At 39.4% G+C, this 22,184-nt stretch overlaps 1 protein-coding gene across 1 annotated transcript; it reads right to left on the bottom strand.

Annotated features, from left to right (window-relative positions):
* Window positions 1–1,747: 1,747 nt before the first annotated feature.
* acsbg2 (acyl-CoA synthetase bubblegum family member 2) lies at window positions 1,748–21,984 on the bottom strand. The gene is made up of 15 exons (XM_053322612.1): window positions 21,824–21,984; window positions 17,048–17,171; window positions 16,165–16,286; window positions 13,939–14,213; window positions 11,954–12,042; window positions 10,450–10,570; window positions 9,743–9,823; window positions 9,229–9,378; window positions 8,606–8,782; window positions 7,477–7,658; window positions 6,916–7,158; window positions 6,590–6,807; window positions 6,153–6,292; window positions 5,372–5,618; window positions 1,748–3,601 (listed from the first exon to the last, which is right to left on the bottom strand). The coding sequence occupies exons 1-15, from the start codon at window positions 21,828–21,830 to the stop codon at window positions 3,483–3,485; spliced, it is 2,295 nt and encodes a 764-aa protein (XP_053178587.1). The 5' UTR covers window positions 21,831–21,984; the 3' UTR covers window positions 1,748–3,482.
* Between the last annotated feature and the right edge of the window lie 200 nt (window positions 21,985–22,184).

Genomic DNA, 22,184 nt, shown 5'->3' on the forward strand with positions numbered 1-22,184 from the left:
TAATACAGCAAAGGTAGAATATCTACTGTGTGGATCTCTAGAGGACGAGGAAAAAGCAAAAATATAGAGCAAATGGTTCCTTGCAAATATGTGGGGGGGGGGGGGGTGGGGTGGGATGGGATAGGGAGGGGGGCATGTGCAGACGGGGTCTTTCCTGTGTCAGTGGTCGTCATAATGTGTCTGTGACAAGGGGACAGGGTTGCCTGTATTTATAAAGGTTTGTTTTTTACTGAGGGTGGGGAGGGGGGGGGGGGGGGGAATGTGTCGCATATACAGTATGTGGTCAATGCTACAAATGATGGGCAGAACAAATGAACTGGATGGCAGAAGAACAACGATTTGGTATTTTTAAAAATAAAAACTTGGCATTGCAATGCCACCATGTGGCCATATGATGCAAGTTGTTAACAAGGACAAAACATGTTATTTTAATGTTATTTTTTATTTGGAAATCATATTATTAATAAAGTCATTAAGTACTGTTTCCCTGGTGTCCGATCATTGACCGCCGGCTGACCCGGTCATGGCTGTGTGAGTGGAGGAGGGTTCATGTGATGGTCAATGCAGTGTGTGGGGTTAAAAGGACACGCAGCGGGCCGGGGAATAACACATGATGCATTGACCATCTATCGAGTAAAAGTCACTATAGGGACGGACATTTATTAGCAAAGGCTGATCAATAAATTGTGCCTGTGTGACTCAGCTCTGCACTGAGGAGATGTATGTATCGTGAGGCCTCTGCTGCCATGAAATGTCCATCTCATTAATATTAAAATGTTATAACTGACCTGACAAATTTTAGTTTATTTTTGTTAATTTGATGATGAGATGGTTAATTCGCCTCTCAGTGTATAAAATCATCATGAGCAATGTTGCAAATTAATGATCAAAAATGATGATTAGTGGTTCTCAAAGTGGGGTCTGGGGACCTCCAGTGGCCCTTGAAGAGGTTCTAGGGAGTCCCCAGCTAAAAGGGGAATCATTTATTTTCATTATGATTCTTCTCATAAGTATCAAAATGACAGAATTTATGACTGTTTTTTTATGGGTTTCGTACACTTTCTGTAATAAAATACAATAAATGAAGCAAAAAAGTTTGATAACCAGTGGGTTAGTCTATTATCGCAAACTACATTCATAATGATGTAACTGTTACAGTCATTTTGAAGCAGAAATGTCTCCTGTTTGCTGGTTCCAACCTCTCAAATATCAGGATTTTACACTTTTCTTTGTCATACATGATGGTTAACTGAATATATTTGGATTAAAGACAAAACAAGATACCTGACAATGTCACCTTGGGCTTCATTTTCTGACATCTCATTGACAAAATGATTAATTGATAATGAAAATAATCAGTGTTTGTTTCTGGTATAATGATTGTTATGTTGTGATAAAGCTCCACAATTTGTTGCTAGCTATTCATACAATTTTATATATAAACCGTTTCTCGATTGACTTTCTATAAATGTACTATTGAGGGAAAGATACTGTATATTAGAATGTATTAGTTAAAGCTCAGAGATTACTCAATTAATGAATTAAGTGATTGACAGAAAGTGGATCGTCACTATTTTGATAATTATTTCCTTATTAATTTAAATTTTAAGTGGTCACAAGACAAAAACTGTCAGCATTTTAAACTCAGAGGCCTCCGTATATGTTAACCTTTGACCTCACCTGTACTCTGCAGTGCACATAAGTTAGGATTCACACACTTTAAAGGAACTACAGAGAAACAGCAGCATTCATCTTCATCTTTTATTCCATAACTTGATCACACACATGAACATTCACATTTCTGTCGACAGAAACACGCTCGCTTTGCTCTCCTCTCCGGCAGCGTCATGCATATTTCCATCTTACCATCCTGATGTCGCTAAGAAACAACATTAACAGCTCGTTAAGGTCAGGTGAATCCAGTTCTCTGTCAGGGTCGGGTGAATTCTCGCTGTTTGAAGCCTGGCTCTTTGCTGAATGACATTAACAGCGCGATTCTTAATAATTAGAAAGTGCTGAGATCAAAATAACTGAGTGACGTTGATGGAAGTGGTTTGAAGCTCAAATTAAAAAGTGATACATGTCATGAACGGCCACATGCGGCTTTGCGGCAGTAAAAGTCACTCGCCCTGACGGTGAGGCACTGAATCACCTTCATTTCCTTTATTTAAAATTACAATGCAGACAGCAGATACAAACTACACACATTTTGCTCTCTGGCTGTTTGCTCTGTTTTACCCTGAACGTCAGATTAGTTTTGAGTGAGCCGTAACCAACAAACCCACCTTCATTTTTAATCAGAGTACTACAAATACCTTTAATATTCTTATATACAATCACTTCATATACAGATACAGATCAGCTCTTTGGATTCCAACAGCCTCTTTTCACTTCATTTAAAATATTTTTCTTTGAAGAATGATGGAATGTCTTCAAGGAAACCTTGAGCATTTAAACATTTGATATACGTTGCATAAGGATAATGCAGCTGATATATTTGCTGTAAAACTACAATCTAACTTTTTAAAATTTCGGATATTTTTACTTATGTGCGAGTGCAAAACAACAAGAAAAAGAGGCATGAGATGTCTGGCCTGTTCAATAAATGGCTGACAAATAAACTAAAATAAATAAAGACGAAGAGTGCGAAGGTGATGATGATGATGTAGGCAAACAAACATACTTTGAATATTTAACATTTTCACAGCAAGTCTACACACAGGAGGGGCTGTTAGAAAACATTTCCACAGGGCCAGGCAGGTGCGTAGGCTGTCACCAGAGTCATAAAGAGTCTTTACATTTACAAAAAGCAAAATATATGGCTTGAATGACACGTCTGTACAACACAAAGAAGAAAAACATTTGGATGCTCAGCTGTGAGTGATGCTGCTACATTTGTAGAAAACCTTTTGTTTTGTTTTTTGGACTGATGCACAAAACAAATAATGAACTATTTTCTTTAAATCCAGGCTGATAAAGACAAAAGAAAACCACTGTATACAAGTAAAAGGCAAGTAAACATGAAATTTTACTAGAGTAAAAGTAGTAAACGTTGACTTTGGCAAAAAAAATAAATAAATGAAACACGTCCAAAACACAAATTACTCCTTTAAAAAAAAAAAAATCCTATAAACTAACATTTTTGGATACTCTTTCTTCATGTCAAGTATAACAGTACAATTAACAACCTTCTTACATACAGCTGCTGCTCCTTCATTATCTGTCGGACATTTCCTCATACCACTAACACAAATAAATAGTTGAGCTTATCCAGAACGTCTTCAAAATCATAAAGCTAAATTTACAATGGCTTCTTCTCTTTTGCTATCCTTTTGTACAACACCCACAAATGTAAACCGAGGCCGAACAACCCAAAAACAAACAAACAAAAAAGTAAGTAAGGCATTCAAAACATTTATACAAGAGAAACATGGCGACAGGGAGAAGTTGGATGAATGAGGTGAAGTGTGTCTGCAGCAGCTCTATTTGGGAGGCAGCGGGTTGTCCGGGGTCGTTGGAGTTGCCAGTTCTTTGTAAAAGTTCTCAATCTGCTCTTTGTACATCTTCACCACCACCGGCCGCTTCAGTTTCATTGTGGGACCTGTAGATAAAATATATAATGCAAAATCATACTGTTGAACACTTTTTATTTGTTTAAATTATCTCACTATAGCTCAGCTCTGGAGCATTTTAGAACTGCAGCTCTGTTGTTAGCTTAGCTGCAGTTTAAAGGATGGCTCTCTATTTTTCTAAGTCTGTCTTGAAACGACAGTCAGATGCCAAAATGAGCAAAGAAGGATGTTTTACGTGCTGTAGTTATTCCTTATGTTCAGACTGACCATTAGAAGATCTCCAAATATGCTTACAATATAAGTGATAAGACAAATCCACAGTTTTGAGCAACAAAAAAAAGTTGATCTTATTAAGATCATTTGAGGCGTCAGAAGTATGAGTTAGTCAAATAAAGTGGAAATCATCTTTTTAGTAAAAGTGTCTTAACGGACAGTGTTTTCATGTTCAAGCTGAAGTGGAAGCACAGTTACCAAAGAGGGGAAACTAGCACTAAAACGTTAGTGACTCATCTTGTAATTTTTGTGTCACTATTAAAATGCATTAAGAAAAGATCAATATATAGATCAATATGAACAGGAGGAATGATTATAGCAAGAAAAACATGTCAATGTTTTTGTGTTTATCTTCAATCATTGAAAAATGGTATGTAAAGGTGAATTGCAGTCTTGTTTTCACCTTGTTGTCAAATAAATTATATCTACTCAAAAAGAACTACAGACATGAATTTGGCACTTGAATAATCATTAAAAAAATCTAAAAATAAATAAATGAATAAAATAGTTGAACCATTACTGTTTAAAATCACATGGTCATTTGGCCACATCTGCAGTGTCCTCAGAAGCTGCAGCCTGTATAAAATCAGCCACTAGAGGTCACTGTCTCTAAGGTTAAAACCTGAAGCTGTTACAAATTGGGCCTGAATTGATCAAACAGCTAAAAGTCAAATTTAACACTTAATATGAAATATAAAAAATAAAAATTCAAATTTTCTTTGGAGAATTAATCATATTAAGTTTCACACTGTCTCAAAGAAAACAGCTACTGGTTACTTTAACTATTTTAGTTATCATAATTACACAGCAAGAGCCTACTTTAACCTTTGCTATCCCTTTTTACATTCAAGTGTCCTTCAAGCAGAAATACAGTTCTCCAGGCTGAGAGGAGCATTAAATATTTGCTAAACAAATGGTTAATGAATCATATGTTTGCTCTTCCTGTTTGTTTACGTTAATTATTTTGTTTTGTGTTTTAAGCCGTCTTGTCTGACTCATGGATTAGCCATCTTATCCCTGAGGAAACATTTTTAATTGTGCTTTAATCCTTGATTATTTGTATTTAAAGATGACTGCAGTCTTGTATTTATCTATTCTTCAAAACGTTTGATGAATAGCTTTCACACTTCGCCTTAAAAATGCCCTTAAATGTGAGTTTGCCCTGCAGTCTTTTTAGCATATGACTGCAGTGCAGATACAGCGGCTCGGTCATGATGAATGCTGATTTTTGTGTCTAATTGGTTTTTCCTGCTCTTGAATACGAGTGATGAAGCATATGATGTCCTGACAGCTGCTCTGACATTTCATTTTAATTAGGAGAAAGTCAAATGTTAAATGTGTCTTAGTCCTCACAGTCAGTGAACACGTTTCTTTTCCTCTTACATCGTCCTTTTAGATAATCAGAAGTCTGATAATGGCCCTGGTCTAACTGAGCTTCAAGGTCATAGAGTCCAGGAATCAGATTTCTACAGCACAAATAATCAAATAATCTTTTAATAGTTCAAATCATCAAAGTTCCCACTCACCAAGCTCTCCTCCAGTGATGGAGAAGTCCCGATCCAGGACGATCCACTTCTGGATGCGCTGAGCATTGGAGGTGGCCTTCTCATTGACTCTGTTGATTCCCTCCTGGATGGCAGCGTGGATCTCGCGATCTTTGCAACCTGTGATCTCAGAGACACGTGTGGCATTGCTGCCCAATTTACTGCAGAGCTCAATGGCTTCTGGTGTCAGCTCGTCCTCTGGACTGCCTGATTCAGCATTCACCTGGCACTGCAGACGAGAAAGAACAATAGAAAAACTAATTTAATAAATAACTAAATCACAACTAAGAATGACAAATAATTAAAAGTTATTACATCCTGTTTTTAATTGTTATGAACTTTGCAGCTTCAAACTTGAATTTGAGATTATGTCCTAAATATGTGGTCTTGCAGTTTTGCTAATCAGCCACCAGATGGCAGTGTATGACAAATATTTTACAGCCAGTTTTTTACTGTTGATGAAAATCTCCTTTTGCAACAGTATCAGCCAAGGTAGACACATAAACTCTAAGATAAGATAAAAAAGTAAGCACAGAGCTGGTCATGCTTTGAAATACACATCTTAGATACAGTTACATCCTCAGTCTTCATCTGATACCCTTCACTCTGTTAAACAGCCCATAACGCTCCTGTTTTCTTCCTGACAGTGTTATCTACAAGTCTCCCTATACACTACAGTACCCTTCACTTAAAGTTGACAAACTGAGCTGTGCTTGCTGTGAAGGTTAGACCAGGTCCAGGTCTCAGTCTATAAGCTTTTTACCTTAATGGTGAGCAGCATAGACAGAAACTTCCTCTTGTCTCCGATCAGCATGGCGTTGCTAATAAGCGGCACGGCCTCTTTGACTGCATCCTCGATTGGGACTGGGGGGATGTTCTCACCTCCTGCTGTGATGATCAGCTCTAAAAATCAAACAAGGACACACATTTAGGTAAGAGACAGGTTGAATTGATCAGGGTCTGATACAGAAATACTTTACTGAGGCTTAAAGAGATTAAATGGTACAAGAGAATCTATAGAGTCAGTGACAGTGTTATCAGCAAGGATATAAGCATGTATATGTGCGTCGGTATAGATTTATTATGTTGTTGTTGCTTGGTAGTTTTTTGTTATTGCTTGGGTTATTTGATTGTTTTAATTAATTAAAAGTGTGTAAAAAGTCTCCTTGGGTGAAAGGCCCTTTAAATAAAATACCTTACCTTTAATTCGTCCCGTGATGAAGAGGAATCCGTTTTGGTCATGTTTTCCCAAGTCCCCAGAGTGCAGCCAGCCGTCTGAATCCAAGGCTTCCTCTGTCTTGTCGGGCATGTTGAGGTAGCCCATGAAAACGTGGCGACCCCAGAAGCAGATCTCACCGTTTCCCTCCTCATCAGGGTTGTGCAGCTTTGTCTTGCACCCTGGGAGCTCCTTACCACAGCTGCAGGACAAAAAAACATTTCTGTAACTCATCACTCTGAATCATGTTTCTTTAAATCATTAAGTGGAAGGAAAAGTAGTGCCAAATCAAATCAAGCAAAGCAAATACCTGGTGATCTTGAAGGCGTCTGAGCGTGAGATGGTGTGAGGTCCGGTGCTCTCGCTCATGCCGTACAGCTCGTATAGAGGGATGTCCAGGCTGAGGAAGAACTCCAGGGTGTCTTTGGTGATGGGAGCGGCGCCGGTGTAGCACTTAGTGCAGCGGTCCAGGCCCAGAGCTTTTCGCACCTTTTTGAACACCAGCTTCTTGGCTATGTGATAGGTGAACGGTGTGCGTCCGACTGCTCCACTTCTTAAAAAGGGGTCACAAAAAAAAAACAGCCCCTGTGAATGTTTGACTCAATCCAGTTCACATATGAAATGTCTAGCAGATATTAAATGTGATGCACATATAATTCTAGTATCTCTATATACATATATACCCAAAAATGACAGGAGGCAATACTAAAAGAGTGCACCGACTACATTCCTAAAACCAGGTAAGAACTGATGTGGGAGAAAAGTACTAACAGAAAACACATTTCAGTAAAATGTCACAACAAAAGTTTTGAAACCATCACTGAAGAAAAGATTGAAACCTCTAAATAAAGCTGTTATTTCAAATACGTACGGGTTCATCTTGTTCAGATTTCTCTGCAGGCCTACATCTTTGGCCCAGGCAGCCACCTTCCGGCGCACCGTTGAAGACTTGGCCCCAACAGACCTCATCTTCTCCTGCATCTTCTCCCAGACCCGTGGGACACCCATGAAGGCTGTGGGTCGCACTTCCTTCAAAGTATTAACCAGAGAGCCCTGACCAAAAAGAAAAAGAAGGAAGAGGGTTCAAACCACCAGCGGCCATATTTTAAAAACACAAACACCAAAGGCAGTTTTGCAGCACAAATATTGAAAATATGGTTATGCAATGTGACACAAAAATCTACTGTTTGCAAACAAACTGTTTTATGTGTGTGTACAAACAACTAAATGTTTTATGTGTATTTGACAATCTCCTATGTACTTCCCTCAGGTTAGCCCTTTATTTACTTCTCTAAACTACATTACACACTTAATTTGAGTTAATGCACCATTAGGGGTGACGATGATGATGAAATGAAAGGCTCTGACAAAGAAATTACCCTTGAGAGGGATTGCAGATGTGTTTTAACACCGCATATAAAATCTTGCAAATCTAATGAAAAGCTGGCGTACAGTTCATGGATCAAAGATAATTAATTTAGACGATTAATTTAAAATGCCTAAAGCTTTTTTTCTATCTGGGGTTTCTGAAATGTTCACCACGTTAAATTCAAGACGTTTTTAATATCACATAGACTACAATTTAATGTTTCACTGTCGTATTGGTCAAAGAATGATGAATTGTAATAACATTTGTTTCGCAGTTTTTTAGTTAGCACTTCCCTGCTGTATACAGGAATACCTTTTAATATAATTCATCAATTAACATGATCCAGGATAGCAGCAGAAAATTCATGGATGGTTGGATAGTGATTAGTGTGCTACAGGTCTGATGGAGCAGACTTAAAGTCCACAAGCAACGTTGTCACACTTCATTGTCGTACCTGTCTCACATGAAGTTTAAAGATGTATAATGTCTGTTGACTATGGAGCCTGAGAGATGTCATTGAGGACAACAAACATGAATCTTTATCCCTGCATTAAATAATGAAGCATATGTTTTGGGTGAACACGTGTTTGCATACTGTTGACCACCTATAAACACAACTTTTGGGACTCACCTTGAGGGCATCTGGCTGAGCGAAGTGGGTGGCCCCTCCGACCCTCATGGTGACCCAGATGTCCACCATCTGAGCTGCGATGTGGCTGAGAGGCAGGTAGCTGACCACCACCTCCTGAGCCTGAGTGGCCTCTGTCAGACGCACATGATGGCTGGTGGAGAGTGCTGTCCACGTCAGCTGAGAAAGAAGGAGAGAGGAGCACAATTAATATGATGCATTTAGGAATGAGGAGTCACATCTACTGTATAAATGTTTTTACAAGACACAGAGAATCACTCTGAAGCATATGACTGCATTGAAGAACAGAGCATTAAAAAATGGTTTTGCACCTTTATACGTGAACTTTGACTAGAATAAAATGTGTTTCAAAACAAGTTGTAATAGATTCACTCAGACAATTCAATGCACTTAAAAAAGCACTTTAGCCACAGACACATAGCTAAATGTTGAGTCATTTTAATTCCTTGAGGTATTTTTGGTGATCTACACGGACATGAAAACCTGCATTGTAAGCATAACATGTTGAATCTGTGCCTCAAGTGTCAGCTGCACTGCACCTTTCTCCCATCACAAACTGTCAGTCCCAGGCAACAAACATGTGACACTACAGGTGAAAAACTTACATTGTCATGGCTGAGCATGACTCCTTTGGGGTGGCCTGTAGTTCCTGAGGTGTAGATGAGTGTGCAGCATTGGTTGGACTTCTGGCTGGCGATTATCTCATCGAGAGGAGCATCTGGCTCATCACGTCCAAGCTCCATAAACTCCGCCCACTGGAGTAACCAAAGAAAGAAAAGAAAATATTGAACTGATGTTTCTTTGAAGTTAATAAACCTTTTTTTTTTAACCCTCACATACTGTTCATATTCAGACTCTTCACAGTATCGCCTCATTATTAGTCTCTACTAAATTTCTACACGACAAATCATTCATGAATACATCATCAGTCACAGATAATAAGGGAGATTAATCCTTAATGAAGCTTTCAGAGAGCTGAGAGAGTTTATTATTCAGTTTTTACACTTCTCGTTTATGGAGAAAAAAACATGAACTATAATAAATGTGAAGAATGCAACAGTATTTACTACTTTCAAATGTAAAAATGGGTCAAATTTGTGTTTTTGAGTTTTTACTTACAGAGTACAGATTTGGTCTCTTCTCTTTTAGTGCATCTTTGTACTGGATGATGGCTTTCAAGTGTGGCAGCTTGTCTTCAACCTGAGAGCAAACAGAGTACAAAAGTCAACATCATTTCTATTTTGAAGGTGCAAATACTGATAATTACTAGTGATGTCACTTCTGTTTTTGTGAGTATTTTAGCAAAGTCACTAAATCTTTATTCATTTTCATGATGTAGCCAAGTCACCCTTCTGTATAGCCCTTGTAGTTAAAACTGACAATAAATGCTGGCAACACAATGGACTAGACTGACAGCTCAGAGAGGCTGAGGACAATCTCCCAGTTCATTGTTAAATCTGGGAGGAAATAAAAAAATAAAAAAACCCTGTATTGCAGGACTACTCCAAAGACTTTATGGCGGCCCTTCATATTCAGGCAGTGACATGCAGTTAACCATGGAGGAGACTTGGGGAAGAGCATAATTTCCATTAAGGTTGTGTCTTTTACTAAATGTAAGGGGCGTAGGCGTAGGTTAGCAGCCGTTTAGGCAACTACCCTGCATTTAGAAAACTCCAGACTTAAGTAGGCAGAGATGACCGACTGTCTGGTATCGCAAGACTAGTCTTCACCACACCTTTGCAGAGTATAAGACCTTAATTGGCATGTGTTGTATATCAAATAGTTGTCCACTGTGTTAAAATGTTGTGTGTAACTCTTGATCTTACCTGCAGGATCTTCTGCAGCTGCTTGTGGTTCTCCACCACGATGATATTGGCCCTGCTGTTTTCTGCTACATACTGGCACGCGTCTGGAGAATTGGTAGTATAGATGCCCACAGCAAACCCACTGCAACAGTCAAGAGAGAGTCACGCTTAGAAGTTTCTGTTTTCACATTTATAGATATACGGAACTGGACGAAACTATTCCTTTGTGCTATTCTTAGCAGGTCTCTTACGTAGACATCTGGCTTATGTGTTAGAAAGAAACTGTGTTAGAAAGAATCTGAGTGACAGCAGGTATGTTAATGAGACTTAAAAATGGGTTCAGAGATATGTAATGTAGTCGAAAGAACAGTGAAACCTGATGTGCTACAACCATGCTTCCCTACTATTTTTTTCTTGAATCTAAACTCAATTACTGGTTTGTTTACAGTGATTTGTAACCTCACTGTTGTTCTCAGCAATGACGACCAGACTAAAAATAGACTTCCTCCAGATGTCGAGGAGAATAATCTGCAGTATTATTATTTTTCCTTGATCCCTGTGAAACAAATCTACTTGAAAAATTTGAAGTATCTCAAACAACATCCCTTATTTTAAAGAGTATGGGAAAATATTAAAACTTCCTGACATGACAGTATTGCCCTTATTGGAGGGACTTGCAATCAGTTCTAATGGGAAGTGAGACAAGCAAGGTATGAATCAAAACTTTATTTTGCTCTCCTGTGCCGTGGTATGCTAATACCATTTAAACAGGATCTGTGTTTTGCTTCGTCAGGACTGGTTTGACAAGGTGACAATAGTTTCTTTACATTTTTATTGTCATGCATCAGCACCAAGCAGAGAGTAGGCGTGGGAAATCCAGTCAGTATGCTAGTTAGTATGTGTTACGGTTCCTGGAGAAACTTGGAAACCTGGAGAAACTTGATGTACTGATCTATATCCAAACTGTAGTACGTAGAAGTTTTCCAAGAATTACAGGATAGCTTAATAACAGCTCCAATTGGGGCGACAGTGTGAAAAACCCGACCTCACATAACAGATGTATGGTGATGTAACTAGCTCAGGCGGGGCTAAACTGGCCTTGACCAATCAATAGTTATGTTCTTAATTTGCTTCAGGGTTTTGGTTTCTCTGTGATGGAGTCAGTGTATTTGTGTCTCACAGCTCCCTGAAGGAAGCACGCTTAAAGATTTGATTTCTGTCGGGGCACTTCATGCTGAATATTTATGCAATCATGGGAGCAGAGAGGTTTGAGTTACTGTCATTTGATCACCTCACAGTTCACCAGCTTCCTTTTTATACATAGTCAGACGAACATCTTTAGATGAAGAGGCTACGTGCAGAGCGGAATGACATGCAAGGCTGTGTTCTAGTGAACTCATATTTCAAGTCTTGCATCACTCAGGTATGAAGACGTGCAAACATGAAACTCTTTGTGAGAAAGAACAAAAATAAAAAAAACACTGAGCTCATCACTGAGATATTCAGAGATTAAGTTGAAACTCACCCCGCCAAAATGGCGCCGATATCAGAGATGAACCACTCGGCTGAGTTGAAGCCCAGGATGCCGACGCCATGGTAACGCTTCAAACCGAGCTGCAGAAAGACGAAACACACATTCCTTGACTATTTGTAACATTACCATTTCTTGTTTTAATCCAGCCAGGTACTCGTTATCCAGTAGGGCTGTGAGTTTTCTTTTAAAGCAGTTCAGAGGAACACTTAGAGTCCCCTTCCGCTCAGAAATGTGGTTTGCTTCTTGTTACTTAAGTTTTATGTTTGAGCTTCACTGTGCAGAAGAATGTATGTGCAGAGTTTGACATTTGAAGGTTGTTTCCACTTTCATCTGCTGAAGGGGAAAAAGTGTCTCTGTGCTCACATTAAATCTCAGTTTAGGCTGTGACATCACAACAAGTTCGGAGCCAATCATGGTCCACCTTACATAAGTGTGCTTTGGAAAGTTGAAGCCTCCAGTGCACACTGAAGATGGACTTTACAGTGAAGCGGGAGACATTTGCATACAGCAGTTCAAACTTTTGAAATTAAAATTATTTGCATATTTATACAGTCTTGAATTTCTACCATATCAGACACAAATTATTATTCAAAGCAGACTATTTCTATACAGTATACATCTTAAAACATGTCGGGAGGGGAACTTTAAATATCTCTGCTGTCAGGTTAAGATTTTACAACTCTCAAATTTGTTTATTTTCATGGATTAAGATGAAACTGAACACTTCCCTCTGTGTTCTCCTCATGAAGTGTCACATATGCACTTACAGTAATAGCGAAAACAAAGTCTGTCTTTATTACTGAAACACTACGAATACACTTTTGACCTGCAAGCAGCAGCAGGAGATCTGCTGATCTGCACAATGATCAGATCCCTGGACAGCTTGAAGCGCATTGCCATAGCGACTGTTTCTATGGAGCAGATTTACAAACAAATGTACACATAGCTGTCATAACCCAAACTGAGACCAAGTTTAAAACGACAGTTTTTTGTAATATGAGGCTTGGCATGTGATTCTCAGCTTCCTGCAGATAGAAACTTAAAACCTTTGCAGACCCAACTGTGCTTTGTTAATTTCTGATTGTGTAAAAAGACACACTGCCATGACTGTTATGATCATCTTTGCATCACGTGACCTCACCACAAGTTCACACTGCCCGCCCAAGAGTGCGTGTTTGGAGGGCATCAAGTTCAGATTAGTTTGTGTGGATGCATACAGAGACACAGGTGCAAGTATATCCGTATGTATGTGTTTGTAATGACCTCGGCCGAGTCTACATGCTCACTGACTGTGTTTCACAATAAACAATAGCGTGCTCTGTCCTGTATGAACAGCTGAGGTTTGTACTGGCTGACATTTCAGCCCGACTCCTTCGTGCTGCGTCGTGTGTTGTCTAGACTGACTTGGCATAAAATCCAATGTGCAGACGCAAGATTTTTTAAAAATGGCAACACAATACAAGAGGATTGTTTAAAATGAAACTGAAATGTCAGACTTTTTGAGACTGAAAAACTGTGGCTCAGGGTGGGCAGTAACAAAATGTCTTTCTGTGTAAAGAGCAGAGGTTTGACAGGTAGTTCACTGTATCATCTGAGGTGTTTTGTAACAGAGAAATTTCACATCTTTTGAAATGAGACTAATGTGAGTAATTTCCTTGATTGAGTAACACTCTATGCCAGATTTCCTCAAACTCGTCTTGACAAGTGTTGAACTGTTCAGGACTTTAATTCGAATGCTCTGACCTTAATTATAAGACCTGAAATAATAAACAGCCAATTCACATTGACTGCTACAACCAAAAAAAGGAAATACTTATAATCAATAAATTTGGTGATTTGGATCCACAGGATGAGTTGGAATACCTCAACTGTAAAAATAACACATTATTGTTCTATCTATATTATTATTCCTATTAACAAAGAACTGTACACTGTCCATCCATCCAAAATCAAAACAACCTTTGTCAGCATCTCACCTTCAGGAAGCCCTTGGCTGCTATACGGCAGGACTGGTAGTATTCTCTGTAGTTCAGGCTCTTCTGCTGCTCGCCCTCCTTCCAGCTCAAAGCCGTAAAGTCGCCAAAACGCTCCACGGCTGAGGTGAACATCTGGTTGACTGTCAGAGGGGTCTCAGCAGCCAGACCAGATTCCCCTATTCTCAATTTCACCTCCGCGTCAAACTGAGACGTCCACATGCTGCGCTCCGCTGCGGCCGCTGGCAATGACAGAGAGTCTGGGCGCTGGGCACTCACTGGAAGAGGAGGCGTGAAGAAAGAGGGCGTTCAGAAATAATGAGCAAGGCCTTGTTAAGAGAGTTCAATGACAGATCCCCTCTGAGAAGTTTTCCCAGAAAATATGCACAACTAAACCTTGTGCTGGATCCTCCTTGCTCCTCTAATCACCACATGAGCTGCAACAGACACCCCTGTTTTTTGAGTGAGTCTAATCTAAGCCGCTGGCAACATCCCAGTCACACAGGACAGTAAGATAATACTTGTGATTGGCTGGGTGTAGATTTCTTTCAACCAAACACATCCCTTCATTGTTGATATAGTTTTACAGTATTTAAAACAGTTAAATGGAAAAAAAATGTATTAAAAAACTTTTATAACTCTTGCTATCAGTTCCATCAGCTATTTACATGGAACGTACCAAAGAAACTGTTCAGATCTCAAAAACACAAGCAGATGATCACATGACCAGCATATACTTTTTATAACCAGTTTACAGACCGACTTCCTGATTCAACACTGAAGTGAACTAGTGTTGAATCAGGAAGTGAGCTGTGTTTGTGGATAAACTGTAGTTTCCAGTGCAGTGACAGATCACTAAAATGACATGTATCAATACTGATATAAATGACAGCCCAAGCCCAGAAACTAAAATCCTAAGAATACAAAGAAGAGCTGAATCTCACTCAACTGTCCCTCTCGGCTCCCTTACAGTCAAGATGGCAGTGAAGCTAACAAAAATTAGGATTTATTCATCTTGTGTTGTGCTTAACTTTAGTGAATCATAACATATTAGGTATGAAATTAATCTGCAGATACTCCTGTTCAAGATGAGACCAAACTTTTATATAGATGTCAGATTTTGAGCTATGATAAAGTCCAAAATGTGGGCTGAAACAGGCATGTTTTTAGCTGAGCCAACTGCCTTTTGCTGCAGTTGTTGATCACTTGTGGCTCGATAAGATGAGTGAGGAGTCAGCATTCAAAGGTGATATATAAAGTGTGATAAAATAGGCTTTCAAACAATTATGATTCACTGCAACCATAACACGTTCTTGAGCATATAGTCATAAATGTGCACAAACAATTTTAGACTGATGGATCCAGTACATGGTCACACACCTGGCAGAGATAATAAACCTTTAAAATGTTCATTAGAATATGGCAAAGCGCCAATTCCATCTTGTGCTTTTTACAATCAGAAATAAAAAAGGTGTGTCGTTGAACTAACAGCCAGCAGGATGTTTTTGTCAGGTATCGTCTGCATACGGAGGAATTAAATGATAGAGGATTTATGACCAAACTTATCAATTAGATGGAGCGGCAGGGAGGGCAGCGTAGGGAATGTTTCGTCATGGAAAACTCTACAACCATGATATTTCATCTGTTGAGTGACAGATGAATGACTATTGCATGTTTGTCCGTTGTGAAAGAGTGATCCATCCGCTGTTGCTCTTTCTGAATTTTCTTCAATTTTTACTAATTAAAAATGATTTTTGGGTGAGTTTGTCCTTAACATTAGAGGCTAATTTGTTCTATACATTTTTAAAGAAGTTTTTAAATGACAGTTTTTTATTCAGATGGCCTAATGTTTCGGGTTCCTCTAAGCACTCCCTCCCTAAAAAATAACCTGGAATAAGTGTAGCCGATTTTTCCCGTCTGTGACTAAGACAGGAAGGAATGTCAAAATTGGGTTTAAAGGCAGGAAAAGGAAAGTCAAGTTGTGCTGCCAGAGAATGTGGAGTTCACACATTCACTTCTGTTTGGGTCACTTCCTCCAGGACTAAAAAAAACGAAAACACGACTGCTGACTTCAGCAAATGGAGCCAACAGTGCAACTATATCCAACATAGAAGATATAAAGCAAGACAAAGCCAGTGTAAACAGAATTCAACCTGCTGGCTTTTCTTTATTAGATTTCAACAGGTGTGTGTGTGTGTGTGTGTGTGTGTGTGTGTGTGTATCTCCCACCTGTTTGTGTATTTGAGGTCTGCTCAGCAGAGACTTCTGTAGTCTTGGTGCTGCTGGTGACTTCACTGTTGGCGCAAATCTCCTCTTCCCTTTCCCCTGTGCACTCTTCCTCTGATGACTCGCTGAATAACGAGGAAGGAAACAGAAAAACACAGGTGAGTGGATTCCCCGGACGAATCTATTTTGCCACGTCCGATGGGGGATAACCAGTGGCACAAAACTGATCCTGCGGTGAGTCATACGGGGAAAATTGGGGCTGAGCTCACTGTCATCATGAGAGTCCCTGCTGTTAATCTTCTTAACATACTGCTTATCTACAATTAGATCATCATCATCCTGACAGTGCAGTTTAATTATAAAGTACATTTTTATATTATTATAAAGCTTCATTTAAAGCAAAGTGACAAAAACACTATTTTACACTGACAGGAACATAATCCCGTACAGAAATAAACTGTGTAATTACTAATATAACGTGAACTACCACTGAGAACTGGATTTGTAACCCTGGGTGGTATCAGTTTCCTGTAATTTCCCTATTCGTAAACCGACATTCAAATCTTCCCCTAAGACAGTAAGCTACACACATCCAGTCCAGAGAGCCAACCAGCTGTCAAGCGAGTAGTGTTGTAGTCTATGACGATATCTGACTCTAAACCAGTTGTTCCCAAGTTTTTTTGGCTTGTGATCCCCCTCAGAGGTTTCATACTGAGCTGCAATCACTTCAAGCGCAGAATGTTTTGTTTTTAGGAGGACTGATGAGATAAAGACATCAGGTTTTTTTACAAAAACAAATCTAAAATGAATGATGTGAAAAGATGATTGTATAAACCCCCAGACTGTGGTATCAAAGTGCATGTCTTGGCGTGCGTGTTGAACATACTTTGCTGTATCCACAAGGGAGGGAGCGCTGTCCCCTGCACCACAGGAAGACTCCAGGAAGCCGCCTGGTCTGGGAGGCTCCATCACCACGGCTTCAGACATGGTGGTGGGCTCACACGCAGTCACTGAAAGAGAGAGGTGAGAGGTTATTGGCACGGCCTCTGTTATCTTTATTTAACAAGCACGACGGTTACAGTAATCCACAATGAGAAAAGTTACAGCAGTTACATGGCAAAGACTAAAAAGGACACGAAGCAGTGTATACAAATCTTTATACTGTATGAGGTACAAGAATAAATAAAGATTTTGACATGAGACTTTTTCCGTCTGTTAATGGGTTATGTGAAACAATGTTAGTTCTATTTTTGCTCTTTATTGTTTATCATATCCGCCACAACTGGAGTGTGCAATTACAATTTCAATTTGAACTCAAATTTTCATTGAAAAATTCTTCATCCTCTTTTTTGCACTTAACTTATTTTAAATTATTTCATCTTGCTATTGTTGTCTGAGTGAAAGTGTTTGTTATGTTTTTATGTTCTAATGAGCTGCTCGACAGTTGAATTTCCCTTCGGGGATGAATAAAGTTTTATCTATCTATCTATCTATCTATCTATAATAATTGTGAGTTTTCTCTCTGTGTAAACATGTTAAGTGCTGAGAGCTATTCATCTATTATTTTCATAATAGATGGATTAGTCTGCTACTATTTATTTACTAAAATGTTGACATGTTTAAATAATTGTTTTTGTCCAACCAACAACTCAACACCCCCAAATATTTCCAGTTACTATCACAAACCAGGAAAACCAGTAAATTACTCACATTTGAAAAGCTGAAGCCAATAAATTGTGACAATTTTGATGTCGATCCACTAATCTAATTAATTAATTCACTTATTGTTTCAGCTCTAAACATGTTAACTCTTATGTGTCCAAATCACCTGAAAAATGGACTCACGATATTTACTGTCATTGTATTCAGTGACTCATCTTGAAATAATTGCATCCTATTGACTGACGTGTAAGCGATATCTCAGAGTTTTGTGCTGTAAACACTGTAAATACTTTAATCTGTAGATGTTGATGTTATTATGGTAGAGTTCAACCTGAGATTCAGACTTGCTTTGAGTCAGTATCAGTAGTTTTACCTGATGAAAATGTAATGTGGGAGCATCAGTTCAGTGTGTGGATGAATTAGTCTTGATAAGGAAACTAGACACACACATTATTTTAGGACTACTTTGAGAAGATGCCTTATGACTTAAAAAAAAAAAGACACAAAAAAAACCATTGCTCTCCTGGTCTAATTGCAGCAAAGTAACACACACCGACGTGTGACTGCCTCTGGCTTGTAGACCTCACAAGATCAACACCTGAGTGTTTATGGCACCGGGTCACAGTGCTTTTTCTAGCTGCTGCTGGTGTTATCTTTACACATCCATCCTTTTTTTTTTTGGCTCTTGTGCACGTTTCAATGTAAAATCTTATATTTAGATACAGTTTAGTCATGAATGAATGCATCAAACGACTGTAACGTGCACAAATGCATGAATTGCTGACCAAAAAAAAAAACACTCAAGAGGCACCCCTTTGTTTAGCTACATCTCGCTCAAGATCAAGCTTTACAGCTGCCTTTATGAGCTATAGACAAACATTACCTTTGTCTATACCACGGCTGCTCTACGGACGAAATTTGGTTGTGTGGCAACAGTGTGTGAGCATATGGAGTTTTGCTGGCATAGTGGAAAAATCTTGCTCCAGATAACATTGTGTTGCAACAAATTAATACGTGGCCCTTCATGTCCGTGCTCAGTCAACAAAACAACCATTTCCGTTGCTCCACCCTGCTCAAAATCTGATGAAAGCCTTGTAGAAATTCTCATTATCAAACCAAATTTTGAGATACACAGCCAAAAAAGATAATAATGAAGAAGAGGGAGTGGAGGACGGATTTCCAGTAATTCTCCTGCATCATTTACATTTCAGCCAGTGTTTCAGTAGAGGTAGAGAGAGAGGATCCTCTTCTGCCTTTTTTTTTGCCATTACCTCACTACAGGAACCACGTCAAAGCCCCCCTGAACGTAAAGACCATCACGGCTCAACCCACCGTCACACCCACAATTCTGTGATGCTCCCTCTCTCATTCAAGCCTCTGTTATTGCCTGGAGCCCCGTCACAGGGGTCTGTGCTGCTGCTGCTAGCCTGTTTATCTAAAAAGGGGCTGAAAACACATACCAGTGGCTTCATCTGCCTATTGTAGCCTGTCATGACTCGATGGTTGGGACAATTGGGTTTGGGCGACTGGAAAGAAACAGGCTCCAGAGAGGTCAGAGAGCAGGAACAAAAATATCTTTCACCCCCTTCTCTTAGAGTAGCACATATTTGTCAAACAAAGCCTCCAATATGTATATGTATAAACTGTGAAAATGCGTAAAATTTAATCTTCTGTATCTAAAATTGTAGGAACAGAAATTGCAAGCATTCCTGACATTATCAGCTCCTGGGAATCAGCAGGCATATTACCTCAAAGCGTCATATATCGTCACCACTGTTGTAAGAGAAAATCAATTGTATTTAGGAGCGTGTGACGAGCAGCCAGCTGACCTAAACAGACTGCTTCAGCTCATTGCTGATTTTTACAGCAGGGTTTTAAAGGGCAAAAGGGGACAGATGTTAAAAGGGTGATCCACACTGCCATTTTATTTCCCCTTTTACTTCCAACACAGCTGCAGATTCCTCAACCACGCAGCTGTCAAGAGGATAAGGGTTACTGAGGGGAGTTGAGGGTGGAGGCAGGCAGATCTGGGAAGAAACTGGGGTGTGTTTGGGGATACATTTTAACCCCCTCCTCCTTCTTCTTGTCCTCCCTCCTCTTATTACTTCTAGCTGCGTCATTGTTATGGTGTTAGTTACGGTTGACCTGCTAGACACTTATCTTGAGGAAAAGTCTGTCACATAAATATGAACATTAAGTCTTTTTCTCGACTTCCCCCTTTTTCCATTTGTCGTCCTTCCTTCCTTCTACACACTGTGTCCATTTTTATCTAATGAGTCGTCATCACATGAGGACGTCGTGTTTATACCATAAATAAAGGCTCACGTTACCTCTGATTTAGCTGTGGTGTGTCAACCCTCTACTTTATGTCAGGCAGTGAGAAATGCCTTGCAACAATCATTGGTTAACAGGGATGACTGTTTACCCACAATCTGACTAAAAATACAAACTGCCTGCTTTGGTAAAATCACTTTCAAAAATGTCATTATATTCATTCCCTCTAGTCATGTGGTTTACTGACACAGCGCTGCACAGAAACAGATGCAACCTCAGCCATTTGAACTTCTTAAAAACCAAAAGCAAAACAAAGGTTTCAACTACCAATTATTTTAATTATCCATCATTTTCCTCAATTAATCCACGGTTTGATTTTGCCTGTGAACTGTCAGGAAATAATGATAATTCTCCATTGCAGTTTCACAGAACCAAAGGTGGCATCTTCACATGTCTCATTTGGGTCTATCATCAGCAAATTCTTACAAGCTGGAGCAAGCAAATGTTTGAAAAATCCTTCAAATCAATGATTCATTAACAACAAACAACAAACCTAATTGATTAATTGGCCAGCAGCTCTTTTATTTTTATTGTATTTTTTTTTTATTTAATAAAAACAGGAAACATTTTCATCTTTTGCATGCTTTTGTGAAGTTTCCTCATCACGTGACACCTCAACTGATGCCAAATAATGAATTATCTGATGGATTTAGCACTGCGCAAAGTGACATCATTATTTTCAACTGCATTCATGCTATCAAAAAAGGGGGTGGGGGGGATTATGAATGTAGAGCAGACCCAGACACAGCTGTTCCCACTCCAGCAACAGTTGGAGAGACAACAACACTGAAATCTTTTGATTACTACACCGGGATCACAACCCCATCCTCAACCAAAGCTGTGTCTACCTCAAATCTAATAAGGGACTCTCCCCAACACAATACCACCATGCCTGTACACTTGAATTAGGGTAATCCCCCCTCCCCTGTCAAACAGCACAGACTGAATATTTCAGTTTTGCTTTCAAAGTTCTCATGCATCGTGTCTGAGATGAATTGGGTTTCTATCAAATCTATCAATCTATCCATCAATCAATCCTCTGCATACATCTGCATCCTCAACCAGCTGCTGCCTCTGACCATCACCCAGAGGAGCAGTTTATGACTGGGCGTAATCCTCAGCATCCTTACTGTCCACATTGGTGCCAGTGTTAAATATTGACAAAAATCTTTATCTTCTCTTAAACAATGGCTGTCAACCTGGCAAATACACACACACACACACACACACACACACACACACATACAGAATGGGTTACACCCTTACTGCAAGCCAGCAGCCCTCCACATGTTGTTGAGAGGGGGGGGCATACTTCATCTTTCTTCAATTTAACACATTTAATGGTTTGTATTAACATATCACATACACAGCGAGCCTAAATGAGCTAAAAAGAAAGAGAGAAAAAATGAGGTAAACTGAATTAAATGGCTGTAAGATGACTTTTGGAGCCGCGTTAGACAGGATACCCCCACAATGGAGCCAACCCAGAGGAAATAAATGACCTCAGTTGACATAAAAATCGCATTATATCATACATGACACAGCCAGAGTTATTTCCTTAGAGATTACTATCAACCGGTTTCTTGCCAAACCTGCTCTGTCTAAATGAAAGCCGGGTACTCGAGGTAAAAAAAAAAAAAAAGGACTAAATAAAAAATGTACTTACATTGCATTGCTGGACACAAATTCTTCACACCGTTTGTGTTTTTTTTAACAGGTTTTTCTTTCCTTCTTCTCTTTCTGTAAACGCTGTGCTGAACTTCAAGTTTTCCGACCAAACATACATAAAAACCCGGCTCGCCCGCCTACTGTGGTCTACAACTTGTGTTGAATATCATTCATTTTCAAACACAAGCCGGCTCAGTTTGTCCCCTCCCACTAAAAAAAAGACCCCACCCAGGAAAAAAGAGGTAGCTAGCTTCCTTTCAGACACTCCTCCTACTACGCATCAACCAACCCAAGGCAAAGCTCATTGGCTGAAATTGCTCACACCACAAGACTCATCTCTCCATATTAGGCAAGGCAAG

The sequence above is a fragment of the Scomber japonicus genome, chromosome 7, assembly GCF_027409825.1.
Source record: "Scomber japonicus isolate fScoJap1 chromosome 7, fScoJap1.pri, whole genome shotgun sequence".
Lineage (NCBI taxonomy): Eukaryota > Metazoa > Chordata > Actinopteri > Scombriformes > Scombridae > Scomber > Scomber japonicus.

Coding starts and splice junctions, on each gene's coding strand:
- acsbg2 (XM_053322612.1), bottom strand. Junction 16,287..17,047: donor TCCCTTGTGGATACAGCAAA/GTATGTTCAACA, acceptor CTCGTTATTCAG/CGAGTCATCAGAGGAAGAGT. Junction 8,783..9,228: donor TCATGCTCAGCCATGACAAT/GTAAGTTTTTCA, acceptor CTTCTTTCTCAG/CTGACGTGGACAGCACTCTC.